General features: G+C 50.9%; 2 protein-coding genes across 2 annotated transcripts; both read left to right on the top strand.

The window, feature by feature from the left end:
• The first annotated feature begins 396 nt into the window (after window positions 1–396).
• Window positions 397–19,998, top strand: HOGA1 (4-hydroxy-2-oxoglutarate aldolase 1). Its single transcript, XM_004680565.2, has 7 exons — window positions 397–935; window positions 12,146–12,274; window positions 12,475–12,602; window positions 13,046–13,180; window positions 13,423–13,519; window positions 15,153–15,286; window positions 19,120–19,998. The coding sequence occupies exons 1-7, from the start codon at window positions 725–727 to the stop codon at window positions 19,267–19,269; spliced, it is 984 nt and encodes a 327-aa protein (XP_004680622.1). The 5' UTR covers window positions 397–724; the 3' UTR covers window positions 19,270–19,998.
• On the top strand, window positions 4,534–5,496 carry LOC105853490 (chromosome unknown open reading frame, human C10orf62). The gene is made up of 2 exons (XM_012723439.1): window positions 4,534–4,550; window positions 4,665–5,496. The coding sequence occupies exons 1-2, from the start codon at window positions 4,534–4,536 to the stop codon at window positions 5,494–5,496; spliced, it is 849 nt and encodes a 282-aa protein (XP_012578893.1).
• Window positions 19,999–20,885: the final 887 nt, after the last annotated feature.

Below are 20,885 nucleotides of genomic sequence, written 5' to 3'. Positions count from 1 at the left end.
GAGCTACTGAAATTAAAAAAAGTAATTTTTACATTTGTTTTTGTTTGTGACTGAAATATTTGGGAATGAAGGGTGGGTGGACAAGGGCGGGGGGTGGGGGGGGCTCCAGGAGGAGGGGAACTTTGCACCCTCGGGCTGCTTTGCCCGTGCTTCTTCCTCCCCCAACCCCAACCCTCAAACCTCCAGCTCCTGCGACCAATCAATCACTCTAGCTGTGGTCAGCACTGGCCTGTCACGTGACAGCCGTGGCAGGAGGAGTCTGCGGGGGCGGGGCAGCCGAGGGTGGCCAATCACAGGCCGCGCTGCCACCCCTCCCACGGGGCAGGGCCCGCTCAGCCAATGGGCGCCCCCGACCGCCGCCCACCGCAGGAGCGCCACGCGGAAGCTGGTGGGCTCCTGGCTGGGAATTGCGGGAGGAGTGCCCAGGCCCACTGGGGACGTCCCTTCGCGTTGGTACCCCAGCGGTCTGCTGTTCGGCCAGTCAGAGGGACATTGGGTTGTGGCACGTATCCAGCTGCTCCCCACGTGGAGGGAAGACCCCCCTGGCGCCTATCAGCCTGGCCTCTGACCTGGGGGCAACCAGCCCAGGTCTACCCCGTGCCCATCAGTCAGGGGGCAGCCAATTTTTAACTAGACACATTGATTATTAACAGGGCTAGGAAAGAGTGCAAACTCAGTCTCACTTGGGGGCAGAGACAAGCTGGGCCTCGGGCCTCCTGCAGAGATGCTGGGCCCCCGAGTCTGGTCCTCTGTGAGGCCAGGGCTGAGCAGGGGCTTATCCAAGAAAGTGGGGAGCTGGCCCTCAGGGGAGGGGAGGAAGGTAGACATTGCGGGCATCTACCCTCCTGTGACCACCCCCTTCACTGCTACGGCAGAGGTGGACTATGGGAAACTGGAGGAGAATCTGCACAAATTGGGCACCCTCCCTTTCCGAGGTAAGTGGGGTCTGTTCATGTGAGTCGTGGGACATGTGGATGACGCATCTCCTCAGCCAGGGACAAGAGGCTCTGTTGGCCTGCCCTGGATAGTGGACAAATGGGGGTCATTTTAGTATGGGAGAGGAAGGGGGGGCCTGGCTGGACTAAGGAGACAGGAAGGTAGCTCCCTGTGGCCTGTGACCTAGGACTGCATCTGCCTGCCTCAGTTTCCCCTCTTAGTTTGTAAACTGTGAGAGTCCCCTGGCTGTGTCATTGTGGGGCTCACACTAACAAAGGGTGTGAAAGTCCTTGTAGACTCTGCAGGTGTGAATGGCACCAGCACCTGGTGTTCAGTCAGCTGGCTCGTCTCCCTCAGAGCCTTGCTTGCACACTCCCTTCTGGGTGAAGAATTAATTCCTCCTGCTCCAGATGCTCTGACTTGTTTCCCCCTTTACACTTGGACCTCCCTTCTCTGAGGGCAGGGGCCAGATCATCTTTGTGATCTGACATACATACAGTCGTTGGCACCATAAACGAAGGTATGCGAACCCCTGCCTGCCTGTTCCCTCCACCATCCAGGATTGGGCCCAGAGGCAGGACTCACAATAACCCCATTTCACAGATGGGAGCTGAGTCTCCAAGTGACAGTCATGGCACGAGGCCTTGCAGCTTGTGCATTGCTGAGCTGCAGTTTGAGGTCTGGTCTGTTTCCATGCTGGTTTTATCCCCCTGAGCGACTGCTGAGTCACTGCACCAGCAAATAGTTGGGGACTGAGTGGCTCTAACTGATGCCATGTGGAGAAGCAGTTAAGAACATGGGGTCTGGCCCTCCCTGGTGGTGCAGCCGGTTAAAGCACAGCACTGAGAAGCTAAAGCCACTTCCGCATGAGTTCGATTCCCTCCTGCCCCGGAGGTGACCACATGGCGTGGCAGACCTCTCCTGACCCGCCCGCTGCTCCCCTCAGCAGTGTACTTCGTAGGTCAGCCTGTTCTGCTCCCCACTCTGTCTGTGGTGAAGCCTCTCACCGCCCCTGAGCCTCTGGCCTCTACCCCAGTTCTGTGTGCACAAATAAATAAATCTTAAAAAAAAAAAAAAAGAACATGGGGTCTAGGAGCCTCCTGGGGGGTGCAGGGGTTAAATCTCAACACAATCAAGCTGTCACCAGCTGTTATGGCCTGAGTTTGGTCCCTGGCCAGGGAGCTGACCCACATAGCGTGACAGACCTCTCCTGTCTCATTCATTGTTCCCCTCAGCAGTGTATTTCGGTCATCTGCTTGTTCTCCACCTGTATCTCTGGTGAATCCTTTAACCCCTCACACTTCTGGCCTACACCTCAGATCTTGTATACATACATAAATAAATCTTTAAAAAAAAGCAATATGGGGTCTGGACTCACATCTCAGCTCTGGCACTGACTTGGCTGAGACAATCTTGCCAAGCCTCAGCCTCCTCATGGAGTTGTAATGCCTAGGTCACAGGATGATTGGGAGAAAAATCTGAGAGAAAGTGAAAGCTTGCTGCAAATTCTGAAGTGTGAGATACACCAGCAGATATTGGTCAAGTGATAACCATTATTGTAAGATGACCGTGGCCACAGTTGCTTTGTAACAGTGACCACTGGCCTGACCAATGTCATTTATAGCTCAGTGCTACAGGATGTGACTTTCCCTGGGGGCAGCGAATGCCCTGTGGACCCCCACACTGAACAGTGATACCAACTAATTTCTTCTGGGACTTGGCTTATTGAGGACTGAGGTCTGGGGCCACAGCCTGGATCCCTTGAGGCAAAAGGAGAAGCATCTTCTAAGAGGGAGAACTCAGCTTCACCTTCTGAGTTCAAGGACACCCCAGTGCAGGGACTTGGTGCCTGGTGTCTGCCTGCACTCATGGAGACCCCTAAGCCTCTGCTCTGCACCCTCCACAGCTATCCACAAGCCCATCCCTGTGAAGGGCATCAGGGAACCCAGAGCACAGGCAACAGTGGACTTGGCAGGCCATGGCCACAGTATCTGCTAGTCCCATGCAGTGCCCCTCGCCCCACTTCTCTCTCACATACGTGGGCTGTGTAGCAAAAGCCCAGCATCTAGAGTTAGAATCTTGGTTATGCCAGTTACAGGGATCTTGGGGGGAATGCACTGGACCTCGTAAATCCTCTTAAAACATTCTACAATAAAAACACTCATTGGGGGAGTTTGAGCCACAAGGTTCCCTGTAGTCTTGCTGAGGACTCTAACAGTCACAGGTCCTGACACTGTTCCCAGTACACAGCCATACAAGAAGCACTGGACAACGTAAGTGCTGAAGTCTCACCTGCCCCACCCTAGCCATTGGGGCAGACATTACAGGCCAACAGTCAGTGACAGAAAAAGGAAACACTACTTGTCTCACTGCAAGGTCTCAAAGAGGAGGCAGGAGACTTCTCTTGAATCAGGGAACAGTTGGAGATTATTCTGGAAGGCTTATCCCAAACAACCTCCCTCCTTTTATTTTTCTTTAAAGCATTGTACTAATTACCTGAATCAAGAGTGTTCTTTTAAAATAACAATTATAACTAGAGACTGGCTGTGGGATTGTTGCAGAAGGGCCCTGTGGCCCTGAACTCACACCCACAAACAACCTCAAAGATGAACTTTGAATTGTGATTTCCAAATGAGATTAGTGGATGACCCACTAATGACCTACTGCAGCAGGACTAGGGAAATGCTGTTCCTCACGAAGCTTTAAAGGAATAAGCTGGTGTCTTATTCCTTTAGTATGTAGAGTAGACCAAGGTTTCTTGTGAGAAACAGTATCTTTGCTGTAAGGTGTAATGTTTTTGTGTATTGTTCAAGCAAATATTTTGTGTAAAATATCACAATTTTTGCAACTTTTCTTTGGCATTTCTTCATTCAAAAACCTGTGTTATATGGCTCGGGAACAGTGGTGGGAGTGAGGGGGGAAAACTAGGGTGATCCAGGCTTGTTTTTCCTCTGAGAAAACCTGGGTCTCACTAGGGATTATGGGCCAGGAGAGCCTGGTGGGTTGGCCTTCTGCTCACAGCCTGAACTGTGCCCATGATGGGTGGGGGGGGGGGGCCTCATCTTGAGTTTGCAGGTTTTCCTCATGAAAACAAGAGGTAGCAGCCCCCATCCAGGAGAGGGGACCTGCGCCCTAGGGAAGTCCTCTGCCCTCGGCCCTCTGCTTCTCAGTCCCTTGCTTGTTTCCCTACAATTGTGACCTCATGTTATTCCAGAATGAACTCCCTCCTGGGCCCCTTTCCTCTGAACCCTGATCTGTTATGAGATTGGGGGCTGCAGAAGAGATGGAATGTGCAAAACTGACCGAGGGAAACTTGTACCTCAGGTGCTAGACCAGCTAAGAGGGTCCTTCAGTGATGGTCAGCCTAATGGCCTGTCCCTGGGGGCCACCACATGGGGAGGGAGAGGAGAAAAGATTGGAAGATGAGAAGGGAGTCAGAATTGGGGTAGCTGCCCTCCCACTGGCCTTGGGAACAGTTGTCAGGGAGGGAGGTAGGTCCAAGGCCTCAGGACAAGACTTAAGGGAGATGCCTGCCTGGCTGGACTTGAGGGATGCTGTGGCCTTTCCCCACCCTGCCCCCCAACCGCCTTCCTCACAATGGGGCCCATTGCTGAGTAGGGAGGGGCACCCTAGGAAGGGGTGGACAGGGGACACCGCCTGCCAGACACCCTCTGGGAGCCTGGCCCTCCCAAGCATGAGCCATACCACCTGGGCTCCCCCACTCCCAGTGTGCTCTTAGTTCTGCCTGCGTGGCGTGGGGTCCTGGAGACCTTCCTGGAGTTTGTCCAGCAACCATCATGCAAGGTGGTGCTGGGGACCCTCCTACTCCTCGGAGGTGGAAGCTTCATACTGTGGGCTCATAGGAAGAGGAGAAGGAAGACAGCCCCCGAGTCTGTACCGGAGGAGCAGGAGCTGCCAGAAGGCCCCAGAACAAAGAATGAGAGCTGGATCAAATCTCACTTTAGCCGTCTCTCGGAGGAGAAGCTGGCTACCTGCAGCAACATGGCCACAGCCCCCAGCAGGAGCAGCACTGGCCCCCAGCCAGACAGTGGCAGCGGAGAGGCCAACACCACCATCCGCGTGGAGACCTTCACCTCGAAGCAGGGGAGCTCCACTCTTCACCGGGAGTCCTTCACCAGCAAGCAGCGGATGTCAGGCACCTCGATGATCAAAGAGACCCACAAGGAGACTGGGAAATCTTCCTCCACGGATGAAGCCACGTGGGCTGCCGTGTCCGCCTGCACCAAGGACATCGACGCGCTGGGGCGGCAGCTGGCCAGCTCCATGCTGCAGCGCGCCTCCACATACCAGCACACGGGTCACCTGGAGACCAAGGACATCAACCAGGATGAGCTGAAGGCACTTGAGGAGGTGGAGCTGAAGCTGAAAGGGAATTTCCTCACCCAGCGGGAAGCTAACATAGCGGGTGTGAACCATTCACACGCCCTCCATGGCCACGGTCACCACAGCCACCAGAATCACCCAGGCCACCCCAGCCACCACAGCCACAGCCTGCCCAACCGCAGCCACCAGACCTATGGCCCCTTTGAGTCCACCTAGCCATCGCCGGAGACGCCCCTTCCCCCAGCAGGGCTGGCACACACATGCAGGCCTGTTTTCTCTCCTGGGCCATGGGACCCAGAGTGAGATGCCGCCCAAATCTCTTCTTCCTCAGGCCCCACAGGGGTCCCTGGCAACTTTGACTCCACGAGAGGTGTCTGTCATTGGGGATGGCCCCTGCTGGAGGGTTAGCTGGGAGGAAGCAAAGCAGCTGAGGCAGATGGAGGCCCTGGAGACCCATGGAGAGGACAGTTGAGGCAGAGCCAGGAGCAGTGGAGAGCCCCCCACTGATGCTCAGTGCCTGGAACTAAGCCAATAAAGCCTTGTACACCCTCACTCTGTGTTGGGGTGGGGGACCTCTGTGACGGGTCTCACGTCTGCACAGGGATGGGGAGAGAGGGGTCCTTCTCCAGTCCTCTCGGTGGGGATAGCTTTCTGGAGTCCCAGGTTCTGGGGATGGGCTATTTCCAGGGCTCAATGCCTACGAGCCTGCTGCTCCAGGAAAGAGGGGGCAGCCAGGTGTTGGGGAGAGGAAGAGAGGGCTTCAGCAGAGAGTGAGCAGGCAGGAGGTAGGCCCTGTCCTGTGCTTCCCCACCTAGGCTGTTCCTGAAGCCTGCAGCTCCCACACTGTAGCTTGCTCCTTGCCCAGCCTGTTCCCGGGCCCACTGGCATCTGTGTTGGTGCCTCCTCGCCGTCAACCTCCAGAACTGCTGTGGTTGGGCCGGAGCTGCCAGCCCACTGCTGTTAGCACTACTAACCAGTGGTATTACTAGCACCTTCAGAAGCTCCATGTTTTTCATTTTTATTACATGCCATGCGCTGTGTTAAGTATGACCTGAGGCTTTCAAACAGAATTCGTTCAGATGTTGAGGTTAGAAACCAGCTTTACCTGACTCCAAAGCCTGTACCCCATTTTCTTGCCTTGTGATGACCCTCAGTCCAACACTCCCTTGTTCCCCATAGATCTACTTCTCTCTCACTTATCTGTCTCCTAGCCAATGTCCTGATACTTTCTGTGGCTTCCTGCAAAGCTGGGACTCTTCCTGTCGCCATTCCCTGGGTTCTGAGAAACTTTCTGGGGCTGGGGTGAAGGCCAGCCAGGCAGTTAAAATGTGGCTGCCTCCTTCAGTGAAACTTGAGCTGGGTCAGCTACACCGCACTAATTCTAAGTGACTCCTTGATATAGAAATCTCTTATACTTGTATCTATTATTTATCATTGGTTTCCAACATGAGGGCCTCAAATTCTAGGGAGAAGGTGCCCAGAATCACTGCAAAGGATTGGTGAATCTATAAATTCCCAATACGTTGTCATTTGTTTTTATGGTGCATAGTTGAGAGTATTTGACTATTTCTGACATTATAAAAATAATTATGTCAATACTGCTACCTTTGTATATTTAAAATTATTTATAATCTTTAATTTTAAAGATTTATTTATGCATACAAGAACTGGGGTACAGGCCAAAAGTACAGGGGTTGAGAGGCTTCAACAGAGACAGAGTGGGGGGTAGAACAGGCAGATCAACAAGGTACACTGCTGAGAGGAGCAGTGGGCAGGTCAGGAGAGGTCTGCTGTGCCACCACGTGGGTCACCTTCCTGGCTGGGGATCGAACTCATGCTGCAGTGGCTGTGGAGAGCTTCACAGTGTCATGCTTTAACCCCTTGTGCCACCAAAATTCTTTATAATCTTAATTAGAAAAAAAATGGGTCAATGACAAATGTTGGTGACTTGCACATTAAACAAAAGGCAAGAGTAAGGTAAGTTTCTGAAAGTGATGGTTAAAATGCATGTTACATCAAGAAGATAAGTCCATTAAAAAGAGCTTGTGACAAGAAATTTCAGTTTAGCTATTTATCACTTTGGACTCTTTAGAAAGCTTCCAACTGGCTAACTTTAGATAAAGTAGCGAGTATTGTACCAATACTAATTCTCTGGTCCTGATAAGTGTACTCTCCAGGTATACTCACAGGGGGCTGGGTGAGGGTTGCGTGGAAATCTCCTGTACTCTACTGAAAATGTGACTTCTGAAAATAAGTTTAAAAGTAGTTCAAAATTAAAAGTATAGAAACCGTTTTCAGATTATTGAGTTATGCGTGCATGTCAAAGTTTCATTGTAGTCACGTTATGTGGAAAACAGCTCTTAACTGTTAACTCAGGTTTGTTTACTTGGAGATTTTCATGAGCATATGATGAAATCTTACTAAACTGGGTACAAAGAAAAATAGTTAACAGCCCTAGACCCTTGCCTGAGAGTTATCTCTGGGCTGGTAGTGGGAGTGGTGGGCTGGGATGGGTGAAGGGTGTTGGGGTGGAAAGGGTGGCTGCTTTCTCAGGCCAAGGATTAATCCCCTTAAAGCTCATCAGGAAGTTGCCTAAGAGCTTTGTCAGGAATGTTCACTTTTTCGTAGAGGGAAGTTATGGAATATATATGGTGAAAACTTCTGCCCCAGACCAGGGTTAGGACAATTTTTCTTTTTTACAAGTTGGCCACAGGTATCTCAGCAGGCAGTGCATGAGGTATCATGGAGATACATTGTACTATGTCCCCTTTGAGGGTGTCCCCAAAAGGAGGGGACACAATCCCTGACCCTGGTGATCTTAGTCTATACAGGAACAAAATGTTCTGGGGCCCAGGGGAAGGGACTGGGCAAGGCTGTGGCCCTTGGCAGCTTTCTGGGGGTGCAGCTGGGGAGAGGTCAGGCAGAAGGAGCAGCCTGCACAAAGGTGGGGGCCGGAGGCTGGCAGAGTGTCTGGGGGGCTGGGGTGTTGGGGCAGAACACTTAAAAGCCAGGGAAAGAGTAGGAGGAAAAGCCTGAAATGTGGCTCTGAAGCTCAGGACTGGGTAGCACTCAGGAGACAATCCCGGAGACAATCCCATTTCCTGTTTTACAGGGGAGAGCAGTTTGAGAGATTTTGTCTAACCCCATAGGCAGGGGTGGGCAGACTGAAGGGTTCTCAAGAACTTTGTACCTTTTTGAGTAGGCAACAGAGAAGGGCAAAGGACAGGAAGGAAGTTCCAATGACAGACATCTCGTGCAGGGATCCCTGGAAGACTTCTCAGAGGAGGTGGCCACCGAGCTGGGCCAAGAAGCATGATAGTGAGAGGGACTCTGGAAGAGACTCTGATTCCTTTCTGCCATATTATGCTGCTGGTGCCGCCCCTGTCACATCCAGGCCCTTTCTAGCTCACTGACTTCCCAGCCAGCCCGGTAGTGATGGGGGCAGGGAGGGGAGCTTTCCAAATGAGTTTCTCATCTTAAGGCTGGAGTGGCCAAGAGTGCCCCCCAGTGCAGCCTCTACTCCCATGTCAGTCCTCATCCTCCCTTCTCCCCACCAACCCTGACTCCCCTCCCCCCAGAGGACAGCAGCTCCTAGCTGAAGTGAGGCTGGTGCCCTTTGTCCTGAGCCTGTCCACAGTATTACTGATGGGGGCCAGGTTTGAGTCTGAGCACTTTACCAAATACTGTCTTGTTTAGATCTCACAACAGCTCATACTATCTTGCTTAGATCTCACAAAGCTCTTTAAGGAGGCTACTGATCTCCCCATTTTTCAATTGAGGAGCTGAAGTTGGCCGAGTTGCTCAGAGAAGGAGGTGGAGGCTCTTTGTGGCGTTAGCTCACAGACTTCAAAGCACTTTCTTGTTCAAGTTCTTGTTTGAGACTTTGAAACAGTCCTATAAAGTAGGGTTGAAATTATTTGTCATCTGATAGAACAGGAAATCAAAATTGGGAGACATGAGCCTGAATGGGGCTTGCTCAACAGCCGGAGGGGACCAGTGAGAAATTCCCCAGCTCGTTTCTCCTGCTTCTTGGTAGGCAGGCCCTGGTCGATGCCCTCTGCAAAGAGACCCAGGGGGAGAGCTGTGCGCAACTTCACCTAGAGGTCAGCTCCCTGGCCGGGAATCGAACTCACGCTGCAGTGGCTGACAATAGCTTGACAGCACTGAGACGTCAACCCTTGTGCCATCAGGCAAGCCCACTCTGGCCACTTCTTTAGCTGTGGCCACTCGCTCCCAAGTCTAGAGCGCAACTTCACCTCCCAGAAGACAAGACCCAGCTGTCCTGTTGTTTAGGCCAGGTCTACCCTTGGGTCCTGGAGTTTCCGGAACTGACCACAGAACGAAGGGTGACTTGGGAGCGAGTGGCCACAGCTAAAGAAGTGGCCAGAGTGGGCTTGCCTGATGGCACAGGGTTGACGTCTCAGTGCTGTCAAGCTATTGTCAGCCACTGCAGCGTGAATTCAATTCCCGGCCAGGGAGCTGACCTGCATATGGCACAGCAGACCTCTCCTGTCTCCCCTCTGCTCCCCTCAGCCTATTCTGCTCCACATTCTTTCTCTGGTGAAGCCTGTCACCCCCTGTACCTCTGGCCTACACCCCAGTTCTTATATGCATAAATAAATAAAATCAATCTTAAAAAGAGAAAAAAGTCAGGGCACACGGGTGATTTGGTGATGGGAAGCCCACAGGGATTACAACTGAGATGGAAAAAGGCACAAAATGATGTAAAAATAAAATATTATATTATTTTTAAAATTTTGGAAAAAAAAACAGAAAAGAAGTGTCCAGAGCAAGAACCCTGCCAGGATGGGGGTGGGGTGGGGTAGGGGGGAAGATGCCTTTGGTATTTGAATTGCAGAAGTAGCAACAGCTTGATTGTTGAATCCTTGATCTCTCAGAGGGCGCTGATTGGGGGCTGGTATCTCTGTGCCTGGGGATGACCCTCAGCTCTGAGCCTGACAGGACTCTGTCCTGAGGAGGCATTCCTGCAGAAGCCAAAAGCTATTTGCCTCAAGATTTTCCCTGCAAAATTGCCAAGGGGAAAAACAAAACAAAACAAAACAAACAAGAAAACCCCCAAAACGAGGGTGGGGGAAGGGACTGCTCAGCATCTAGATTTTCTGGAATCCATCCAATGGAACAGAAGAGTGTAGTGAAGAGCATGAAAATGGTCTGAGGTATCAAGTTGACTCCACATCACACTCTGTCCCCGTAAGAATGACTCACGGGAACGGTCCCCTTTGGTCCCAGTGCCAGGAAACTCTGCGTTTGTCCAGAGCAGCTGCTTTGCTTTTATCCTGCATAACTGTCAGTTGAGCACATTTTCCTTTTAGCTTTGAATGTCAGGAAGCTCCAAATCAAAGTTATGGCCCTTCACTCACAAGTGAGTGGCAGGGTTTTGTATGCTAATACTGTCCCTGCTTTCTTTCCTTTCTCCTAAACAAGATTTCTGCAAAACCTTGTATGGCATGCTGTTGTGAACTATTTAAGAAAAAAAAAATTTTGAATGGAATGGGGTAGAGAAGAGAAAGAAAGGAAAGAAGCCTTGCTGAGAAGCCAGCGGGGACTGGAGTCTAGCGCTTGTCCAGCCTTCTTGGCAGAGGAAGCCGAGAGAAAAATAATTTTACGAACAACCCCTTCAGGTTCAGTGGAGAAGCATCAGTTCTGCTGGTCCTGCGTGTGTGTTGAAGGGTTGAGAGTTTTGATGGTAATGTTACAAATGTCTTAAGTGACTGATCAAACAGAAAAATGGAAAATAAAACGAGGTGTCACTTTTCACCCAGAAAACTGGCAAAAATTACTTCTGACGATATCCATGTTGGCATGGAGGACACTCACAGACTCTTCTTCTGTGGGTTCTAGCAGTCCAACCTGGATAATTAGAAGTTAGCACACAAAGCGGCGTGTACATGTGACTTGGCAACTACTCACCTAACTAGCCAAAGTCTAGAAAACTCTTAGGCAGTGTGTTTCAGCATTGTTTGTAATAATTAAACCATCAAAATGTCCTCAGAGGGACCCTCCCTGGTGGCACAAGGGGTTAAAGCACAGCACTGCGAAGCTGGCCTTGGTCCCTTCAGTGTGAGTTTGATCCCTGCCCTGGAGGTGACCCACGTGGCGTGGCAGACCTCTCCTGTCTCGCCCGCTGCTCCCCTCAGCACTGTACTTTGTCAGCCTGCCTGTTCTGCTCCCTCTGTCTCAGCTGAATCCTCTCACTGCCCCTGCACCTTTGGCCTGTCCCCTAGTCCTGTGTGCATGAATAAATCAATCTTCAAAAAATAAAGAACTGTCCTCAAAGGGAGAATGGAAAATAAATTGTGGTCTAACCTTACAATAGAACATTATACAGTCGTTAAGAATCATGGATCAGAGCTATGTCTACTGCAGTGGGCAAAGCATAATGTTGAGCAAAAATGGCAAACTGCAGAGTGCTATAAAGGTGGGGTTTCATTTCTCTACTTTTAAAGTGACAAATGCTATACTGTATTTTGTCTTGGGGTTCATATGTATGCCAAATATATAAAGATAGAAAAGGGGACAATCAACTGCTAAGTCAGAACAGGAAGAGGAAGAGGAAAGTGGTCAGCAGAGGGGGCAATGGGCACTTGGCATGGATGTGAACTACATTTGCTCTTATTTTTCATAGGACTAGGGCCTGTCATTAAAACAAAGAAAAATGGTGCGGAGGGCATAGTTGCAGTGGGATTAATACGTTCTCCCTGCAGCAGAACAAAGATAAGGGAATGGTTGAAAAAATTATGGTGGAGGTGGGGTGGTGAGGGCACCAGTAAGTAAGCACCAATGTCTTGGTTGTCCACAGAGGACGGGAAGGGGTTGGCTGGTTGTGATGGGGCCTCTCTTGCAGGCTTTGTGGTCCAGGGCTCCAACGGGGAGTTCCCCTTCCTGACCAGCAGTGAGCGCCTGGAGGTGGTGAGCCGTGTGCGACAGGCCATGCCCAAGGACAAGCTTCTGCTAGCTGGCTCTGGCTGCGAGTGTGAGGCCATAATGCCCTGGGCCCTGGGCAGGCTGGAGGGGTGGGCAGTGGCTCCTTGACCTTGGGACTGGGCTCAGATACTTCATTGTCTTATCTACATACCCCGTTTGCTCCAGGGTTCTAGGCCAGCCCTTCTTCCAGCCCTTTTCCCTCTCCTCACCCTCCATGGCTGGTAGGGAAGACACACTCTTTCCCTGCAGCCACTCAAGCCACAGTGGAGATGACCTTGAGCATGGCCCAGGTTGGTGCTCATGCTGCCTTGGTGGTGACCCCTTGCTACTATCGTGGCCGCATGACTAGTGCTGCCCTCATTCACCACTACACCAAGGTGGGTGTGCGGGAGTGTAGCTTTGACACCTGGTGTTACAGGGAGGGTGGATGAGGTGGACACTCTGCCTGGGGAGAGAGGAGAGCTGCTGGGAGTAGAGTGGTGACCCCTCCCCTGGATGGCAGCTATGGGGCCTGGGAGGGAGGCAGCAGCTGTGTGATATCAGGTGACTGCTTAACCACTCTGTTCCAAAGTTTCCTCTCCTCCCAACTGGAAGACATGATGGTATCTTCCTCGTGGGGTTGTCAGGAGGCTCAGCTTACCTGACGGTAGAAAGTGCTCACTAAGAATCTCCCATTATCACGGTTACAGTCCCAGTGCTGGGCACTTTGCCTCCCTTGCAGGAGTAACCCAGACCTGGACCTGGCATGGCAGGCTCCTGGGGTGTGGTGGGGCCCCCAGGTCTGGCACAGCTGCCTCTCGCCTCTCTCTGTGCCCCTCAGGTGGCTGACCTCTCTCCAATCCCCGTGGTGCTGTACAGTGTTCCGGGCAACACGGGGCTGGACCTGCCTGTGGACGCAGTGGTCACACTCTCCCAGCACCCAAACATCGTGGGCATCAAGGACAGCGGTGGTGATGTGAGTGGCCCACTCCCCAGCTGGGGCTCCTTCTTCCTCTTCTCTTTTGCCGCCCATTTCAGGGCTGCTCCGGAATCGCGTCAGTCAGTTCCGGGCCACTGTGTGGGTTCTGTCTGTCCTGTGGACTCCAGGGCTTTGGGGCATCTCTCTGGGACCTGTACTCTCCTCCCAGGCTTGCCCACCCCCCACCCAGGCTGGCAGAGGCTCTGGGCCCAGCTCTCACACCCAGTTTGCTGTTGCAGGTGACCAGGATCGGGCTGATTGTTCACAAGACCAGGAGGCAGGATTTCCAGGTGTTGGCTGGATCGGCCGGCTTCCTGCTGGCTGGCTATGCCGTGGGTAGGCCCCCCGGGCTGTCACGCTGTCACGAGGGACCAAGATATGTCCAGCCGCTGGGTGTGCTGGGAGAGGCTCTGAGGCCTGGGCTGGGTCTGCAGAGGTGGCTGTCTGCAAGGGAAGCAGGGCACACCGCTTGCTTGTCTGAGGACCGAGTGCTTGTGAATGACCTTGTTGGGTGGAAGAGGGTGGCTGTATACAATCGCTGGCTGTGGTAGGGATGCCAATTTGCTTTAAATCCTGAGCTCCTTGCTTAGGTGACAAATTTAGCTCCTCTGATCTCATTTTGTAAATCATTCTCTGAGAGCAAAGGCCTTGGGGCACCTCCCCTAAAGTTCCAGAGTCCATTTTCCTCTCTCTGGTCCCAGGCCAGGGTGAGTGGTGAGACCTGCAGGTTGGGCCAGGGGTCTTCAGCTGCGTGATCAGATTCTGTTCCAGTCCAGATCCCAGGAATGTCCCCACTAGACCAAATGCTCTTGTCTGCTCTTATTTGGGTTCAGAGTCCTTGGGTGCAAATTGGATTTGAGCCCTTGTGGGGAGTGGAGGGAGCAGCGCCTCCTTCAGTTGAAGCCCAAGCCAGTGCAGATCTGAGCTTCTTCCCAGAGTTGCCAGGATGCTTGTTCTCTCTGCTCTCTGCAGACACTGCCTCGCTGTCTAAGGCCTTTGCACAGCTCCCTTCTTCCATATCACAGTCTTTAAGGTACAGAGAAGAAGAAAGGACCCATTTACTCTGAGACCTGAGAGTGGGGTAGGTGGGCGGAGCATAGAATCTGGGGGTAGGGACATGAGTTGGCATCAGCTCTGCTGTTTAGTCACTGACAAGGTATTTAGCCTCTGTGGACCTGAGTCTCCACTCTGTCAAACTAGGAGCTTGTGAGCGGATTGGTGCTGGCCTCATGCCTGCATGGTTCCGGCATGTAGTGGGTATCAGCAAAGACAGCTATATTAGCTCATCCCAAATTGCCTGCTCTCTTTCCCGTCTTGAGGCCACTGTGCTAAAGGTCACTTCCTTATTAGCCTTAGAATCACACTCACAGGCTGGCAGAAGTGGCAGGGACTTCTGGGATCACAGTCAGGCCACTGTCACTGCCCAAATGAGGACAAAGAGAACAGAGAGTAGGACTTGTGCAAGTTCATGCAGCCAGTGGGGGCGGGGGGACACCCGGTCTCCCCACTGTCCAGAGCTCTTCCCACTCCAGCAGCCCACCCCTGCCGTTATCCCAGGCCCAGTTCACTGAGATTAAGATTTGAGAAGAGCAAAGTCTCCCTCACCACCCCTCCCCCTTCCAGGACTCAGGAGGCAGGGGGCTACCCAGGAACTCTGGCGTGGAACTGGCAGGCGGGTCTGTCTTCAGGAGGGCGGGGGTGGGGGGTGAAAGGAAAGAAGTGTCTCTGAGTTGCCTTCAGTCCTGCCCCCTGCCCTCTGGCCTGCAAGAGTCTGCTTCAAATGTGCCTGCAGCTTTCCGCTCTGGGAAGCAGTACCCCGCGGAGACCCAGAGCATGGCTTTGACACAGCAAACCAGTCGCCTGGAAATCCACAGCCACCTCCCAAAACAGAGGCGTGCTTGGGGCCAGGGTTTGCAGTTCTTTGTGAGAAGAGGCCCTGGTTGATGTTCTGCTTCTTGTTCTGGGGCAGGAGCTGTGGGGGGCGTGTGTGCCCTGGCCAATGTCCTGGGGGCTCAGGTGTGCCAGCTGGAGCGACTCTGCCTCACAGGGCAATGGGAAGATGCCCAGCAGCTGCAGCACCGCCTCATTGAGCCAAACACTGCGGTGAGCCCCTGACCAGTGGCCTCAGAGAGGGCCGGGGTGAGGGTGGGGGTGCGAGTGGGGGTGGGGGCCCCATGGCCTCGCTGGAGCTGGAGGCGGGGCTGGATTTTTCCTGATTTTCAGGGAAAGCATTTAGCCTTTTGCCATCAAGTGTAAAGTTAACTGGAGGTTTCTGTAGATACTCTTTATCATGTTAAGGAAGCTCCCCTCTGCTCTACTTTTCACAGTGATTTTAAAACCATGAGTGGGTGTTGCATTTTGTCAAATTCTTTCTTGGCACTGATATGACAGTGTTTTTTTTTCTGTTAATATGGTGAATTACATGGATTAATTTTGCAATGTTGAACCAGACTTACATCCCTGTAATGAATTCCATTTAGTTATGGTGTATAAATCTTTTTATATACTGCTGAGCTCCCTTTACTAATATCCTGTTAAAGATTTCTATCTATATTCATGTTGGCTGCTGACATGCAGTTTTCTCCTTATCTTTCACTACTCCCTCTCCTCCTTTCTTCCTTCCTTCTCTCCTGACTTTCTCCTTTCCTCCCCTCTATGACTTCCCCCCTGATTTTGGTATCAGGGTAAAAATAGCTTCATAAATCACTTGGACATCTTCCCTCCTCTTCCATCCTCTTCTGAAAGAAACCTTCTCCACTCTGTAGAGAGGTATTAATTTTTAAAATATATTTTAGTCTTCTCCAGGAGAAACATCTGGGCCTGAAAGATTTCTTTTGGGGAAATGTTGGTAATTTAACTCCACTCTAGATCTTGCACTAGGTCTCACTGATACCCCCTGGCTGGAAGAGGGAGGAATGCCACTTACCTGCCATGTGGCCTCTACCTGCCATGTGGACTCCTGTGGAGTCGGGGGACTGTGGAAAAACTTCTCCTGTCCTCACTAGGTCTCTTTAGAGACCATCTTCATGGATGGGAGGGGCACTTTACTGCCTAGCTGTGATAGACATCCTGGCTCCCCACGCTGGGCTGGTAGAATGGGCACAGATTTTCCTAGGTGTCTGCTGGTGTAGAGTGACTATGACCTCTGAGTTTTCTACCAGCTAGGCTGTTCCTTTTCTGGCCTGTGACTGGAGAGCACAGACCTTTGTTGGCCTTTCACTCACTGGCCTCTTTAGCTGCTGGTCTGGGCTGTGCGCTCAGCTCTGTGTGGTCTTGGGCCCCAAGAATCTTCTTCTTTTTTATAAGCAGATAGTTTTCTGGGGTTTGTTTGTTGTTGTTGTTGTTCATAATTGGAGGAATAGGATAAATACCTTTAGTCTATCTTTCTGGAAGAAGACTTTCTAAGTATTTTTCTAAATGGTGATTTCCCCCTCTTTAAAACTTTAAATAGGGCCCTCCCTGGTGGTACAGGGTGTTAAATCTCAGCATTGTGAAGCTATCTGCAGTCACTGGGGCCTGACCTGGCACAGCAGAACTCTCCTGTCTCACCTACTGCTCCCCTTGGCAGTTTTTCAGTGGATCTGCCTGTTCTGCTCCTCACTGTCTCTGGGTGAATCCTCTCACCAACCTCGCCCTGCACCTCTGACCTATACTGCAGCTCCTGTGTGCATAAATAAATAAATCTTTTTTAAAAGAAGATTTATTTATTTATGCATACAGAACTGGGGTACAGGCTAGAGGTGCAGGGATGGTGAGAAGATTCACCTGAGACAGAGTGGGGAGCAGAGCAGACAGATTGACAAAATACACTGCTGAGGGGAGCAGCGGGTGGGTCAGGAGAGGTCCCCTAACTGGGGATTGAACTTGTACAGAAACAGCTGAGACTGGCCTCACACTGCTGCGCTTTAACATGTTGTGCCACCAGGGAGGGCCCAAATAAAATAAATCTTTAAAAAAATAAAATGTTAAAATAGCTGGGAAAAATTTGAAAAGTAAGCTTATTAAAATTTACAGCATATATTTTACCTATGCCCAAAACATAGTTTGTTATAATTTACCTTCCTGGCTTGAGAGGAAGCAAACTTAACCAAAACAGTTATTTTGAAATCTTATATAAAAAATTAACCAATACAAAATATATAAAATGTGTATATGGGGCATTATATTTACCTTTCTCAGGCTCTCAGGGCTGGGGCACCACTCGGTGAGATCCTGTCTATATTTAGAATTTTGACACCTTGTTCATCATGCGGGTTTTTTTTTTTTCTGCCTTGATTTTGGACTTTTAAAAATAGTGTGCTAAAAAAAAATAAGTGTGCTAAATACTACTTTCCTTGACGACTGACTTTTGGCATCCCCTTAGGCTTCACATCTGAGGCGATGGCCTAGGCAGAGCCAGACAGTGTTTCATTTGGGTAAAGTGGTAGGTGGGCTTTAGCTCTCCCTCCCAGCTTAACTGAGCTTTAGTGAAAGGACAGCGAGGAGGCAGGTGTGTGTCTCTTTAGAGGTGAAGGTTTAGGGTAGGCAGGAGTTATTATCTCCTCACTTTACAGACAAGCCCCTAGGAAAGAGAGGATGCTTGTTGCCAGGCTTAGCTCTCTGCAGGCCTCCTCACCCTTCATTCTGTGCCCCGCCTGTGCCAGCTCTGGGCATGCACTCAGGAATGCCTGGAACACCTTTCTGCTGCCACGGCTCTAAGCTCAGCCCCCCAAGGGCCTTTTGATGTCACCCTATTGCCCTGTTCGAACACAGTGTGCTTTCTCTGCCTGCTCCTCATTTGGCCCGCTGCCCCAGCTGTGTTTAGGACTGTCCACTGTCTCTACCCCAAAGCATGCGACCCTTTCTTAGGTCCAAAGAGCTGGTGGATCAGTGATCTTCAGGCCCACATGGTGGGAGGACATTTTCCTCTAAGCATTTCTTGTTTCCATCTTCTCTTCAGACTTTCTCACCCTTTTCTGGTTTTGGGTGAAAAGTCCAGACTTATAGTATGTTGACTGAAGCCAGGCTTGGGAGGAGGGCAGCTATTACCTGTTCCAGGAAAAGATTCCCTGTTTGCTGAAGCCGACTGCCTAGTGGTGAAGCGTTATCAATCATTTACTAGTACTGTCCAGCCTTTTAATCCCAAACAAGTTTTTATTATCTTTACTTTTCATGAAGCTCATATATCTAAATATCCCTCCAAATAAAACTTACTATTAAGTAATGGCTACTTTTTTAGTTTTTAAGTGGTTAAGAACGCAACCAACACTCCACGCAGATGAAATAGCCAGGTGTTATGCCACAAGAAAAGAAATTCGCTGCTTTGCTCTGTGAAGCTCGTGTTTAAAGGACAGTAGTGTTAGGTTAGGTCCCCTGTTTCAATGAAAGACCTTTGAGACCATCCACTCCCTCATTTTTTAGACAAGAGAATTTGCTACGAGATGGGAAGTTAAGTGATTCAAGGCCACACAGTGAAACTTCTTTGGGCAATGATGAATTGTTTCACCCATGAGGGCATTTAGATTTGGGGTCAGGGGCTCTGTGGGTAGGGGGAGACCCTCCTGCCAGAGGCTATTGTAGACCCTTCCCCTCCTGCCTTTCTGGACCTGGCATGCTCTGGCCAGCTTCCAGGGAGCTGGGCTCAGACCCATGTACTAGCTCTCCTGAGCAGCCTGAGGACTGAATGTCCGTCTCCCTGGGGAGTGGACTCTGCCTAAAATCAAGAGGTGGCTCCTTCCTTCTTCTGAACTTTCGGCATTTTGTTCCTTACTACCAAGCTTCCTTCTGGCCTTTCAGTCTGGATTCCCAATCTACCCAATGTCACAGATTTGGTAGAGATACTTACCCAGGGGAGCCAGGTGGGAACCCCACCTTTCTGAAAGTAACACATGAATGGGCCCCGGATGTGTGTGTGTAGGGGACACCCCCAGTCTCCTCTAACAGGCCCTACTTCTCAGGTGACCCGGCGCTTCGGGATCCCCGGGCTGAAGAAAGCCATGGACTGGTTTGGCTATTACGGAGGCCCTTGCCGGGCCCCCTTGCAGGAGCTGAGCCCCACGCAGGAGGAGGAGCTGCGCATGGATTTCACCAGCAACGGCTGGCTCTGAGGGCAAGGAAGGGACAGGCTGGCCTGAGCCCACCTCAGCTGCTGCCTGGCACCTGCCATCAAAAGAGGAACATGGCCCGGAGGGCCAGGGGCTGCTTTCCCTCATCAGCGGCCTTTCACCAGGCGCTGCCTTGCACACTCACTTCCTATTCTCACAGCCCATGACTTCACGCACTTGTGTCCTATACGCTGGGTCTCTAGAGACCTTCAGGAGGGCAGGAGTCATTTCTTACATGTCTCTACTGTGCCAGAGGGGAGAAGGTCAGGGCCCATTGAGCACAGAAAGTCCGTGACTCTTAACTCAAGAGAAGACAACTTAGTCTTGGGAACACAAACTTGAGTCTAGCCCAGAAGCCAGGGCTACTCCAGGGAACCAGACTTCTGACTCCTGCCCAGGAAGTGCTAGGCTGGGAAACCCCAAGAGAAAAGCATTGTGGGATTTTGAAAGACTCCCAAGCTGCATTCCAGCCATAGCGCCCTGTCTTAAATCTATTTCCATTCTTCTCATATTCTTGTCTCTGCCCTTGATCTTAACCACCCAGTGCACAGACACCCTGTGGCTTGCCAGAACTGGTAAATAATGACACCTGCTGGATAAATGTTACATTTTGGGAGACTCTTCTGGCTAACCCAGGTTTGGAGCACTAGGGAAGGACTTGGCCTGATAGAGGACCAACCTTTCTCTCACCTATAGTTACTCTGCTTTTACTGTTAAAAAAAATTACTTTGTTACTGCAATAAAGTTTAATAAGTTAAACTAGTGTGGTTATATACAGATTGACACTCCACTGCTATGCAGGTCTTAGGTTTCTTGCCCTGATATCAAGAACCTTCCTAGAGATAATTAAGTTCTCAAGGTTGTTTGTCTAGGCCTTCACAATACTGAGCAAAAACATAGGCATTAGTGGTGGCCTATGGAAAGGCTTATTGAAGTCATAAATGGGAGTGGTAGGATAGAGCAGATATTTAGAAATACCTGTATGTTAATCAAAAGTCTGTTTTATTCAAAATGGTCACCTATGTTTGGTGATATCTGACTAGAGGCAGAAAATCTGAGGTAATTTTTTTTTTTTTTAGTGGTTAAAAAGAAAGATAAGCAGATCCCTTTTTAGGGCAGAAACTAGAAGAGAATATGAAAGGGATCATTCTTCAGCAGAACGGGGCCTCTCAGGGTGGCACTGAATCTCAGGGTTCAGACCAGCCTCTTCTCAGAGATCACTTCCAGAGTAGACCAGACTTAGAGATGTGGGGGAAGCTAAAGACAGGGAGGCATCCTGGCATCCTGGGGCAAAGTTCAGTCCTTGGGCTTAAACAGGCCTGAATTAAAGTTATGAGATATGCCCCTTAGAGTCTACAGCACCTGGGCCCTCCCTGGTGGCACAACAGGTTGAAGCGCAGCACTTCGAAGTTCGCTGCAGCGACTTTAGTTCCGTCCCCGGCCAGGGATGTGGCCCAGAGCAGACCTCTCCTGACCAGCCTGCTGCTCTCCTCAGCAGTGTGTGTCATCAGTCAGCCTGTTCTGTTCCCTGCTCTGTCTCTGGTGAATCCTCTCACTGCCCCTGCACCTCTGGCTTGTACTCCAGTTCTCTATGCATAAATAAATAAATCTTAAAAAAA

This window comes from Condylura cristata, unplaced genomic scaffold, assembly GCF_000260355.1.
Source record: "Condylura cristata isolate star-nosed mole 26May11 unplaced genomic scaffold, ConCri1.0 scaffold00011, whole genome shotgun sequence".
Taxonomy (NCBI): Eukaryota; Metazoa; Chordata; class Mammalia; order Eulipotyphla; family Talpidae; genus Condylura; species Condylura cristata.
This window is presented reverse-complemented; position numbering and strand designations above follow the sequence as displayed.

Bases quoted from the DNA above. Each gene is read 5' to 3' on its own strand.
- HOGA1 (XM_004680565.2), top strand. From the start codon at position 725: ATGCTGGGCCCCCGAGTCTGGTCCTCTGTGAGGCCAGGGCTGAGCAGG. The intron at 12,275-12,474 runs GTGAGGCCATAA...CTTTCCCTGCAG, and splicing joins AGCTGGCTCTGGCTGCGAGT to CCACTCAAGCCACAGTGGAG. The intron at 15,287-19,119 runs GTGAGCCCCTGA...CCTACTTCTCAG, and splicing joins TCATTGAGCCAAACACTGCG to GTGACCCGGCGCTTCGGGAT.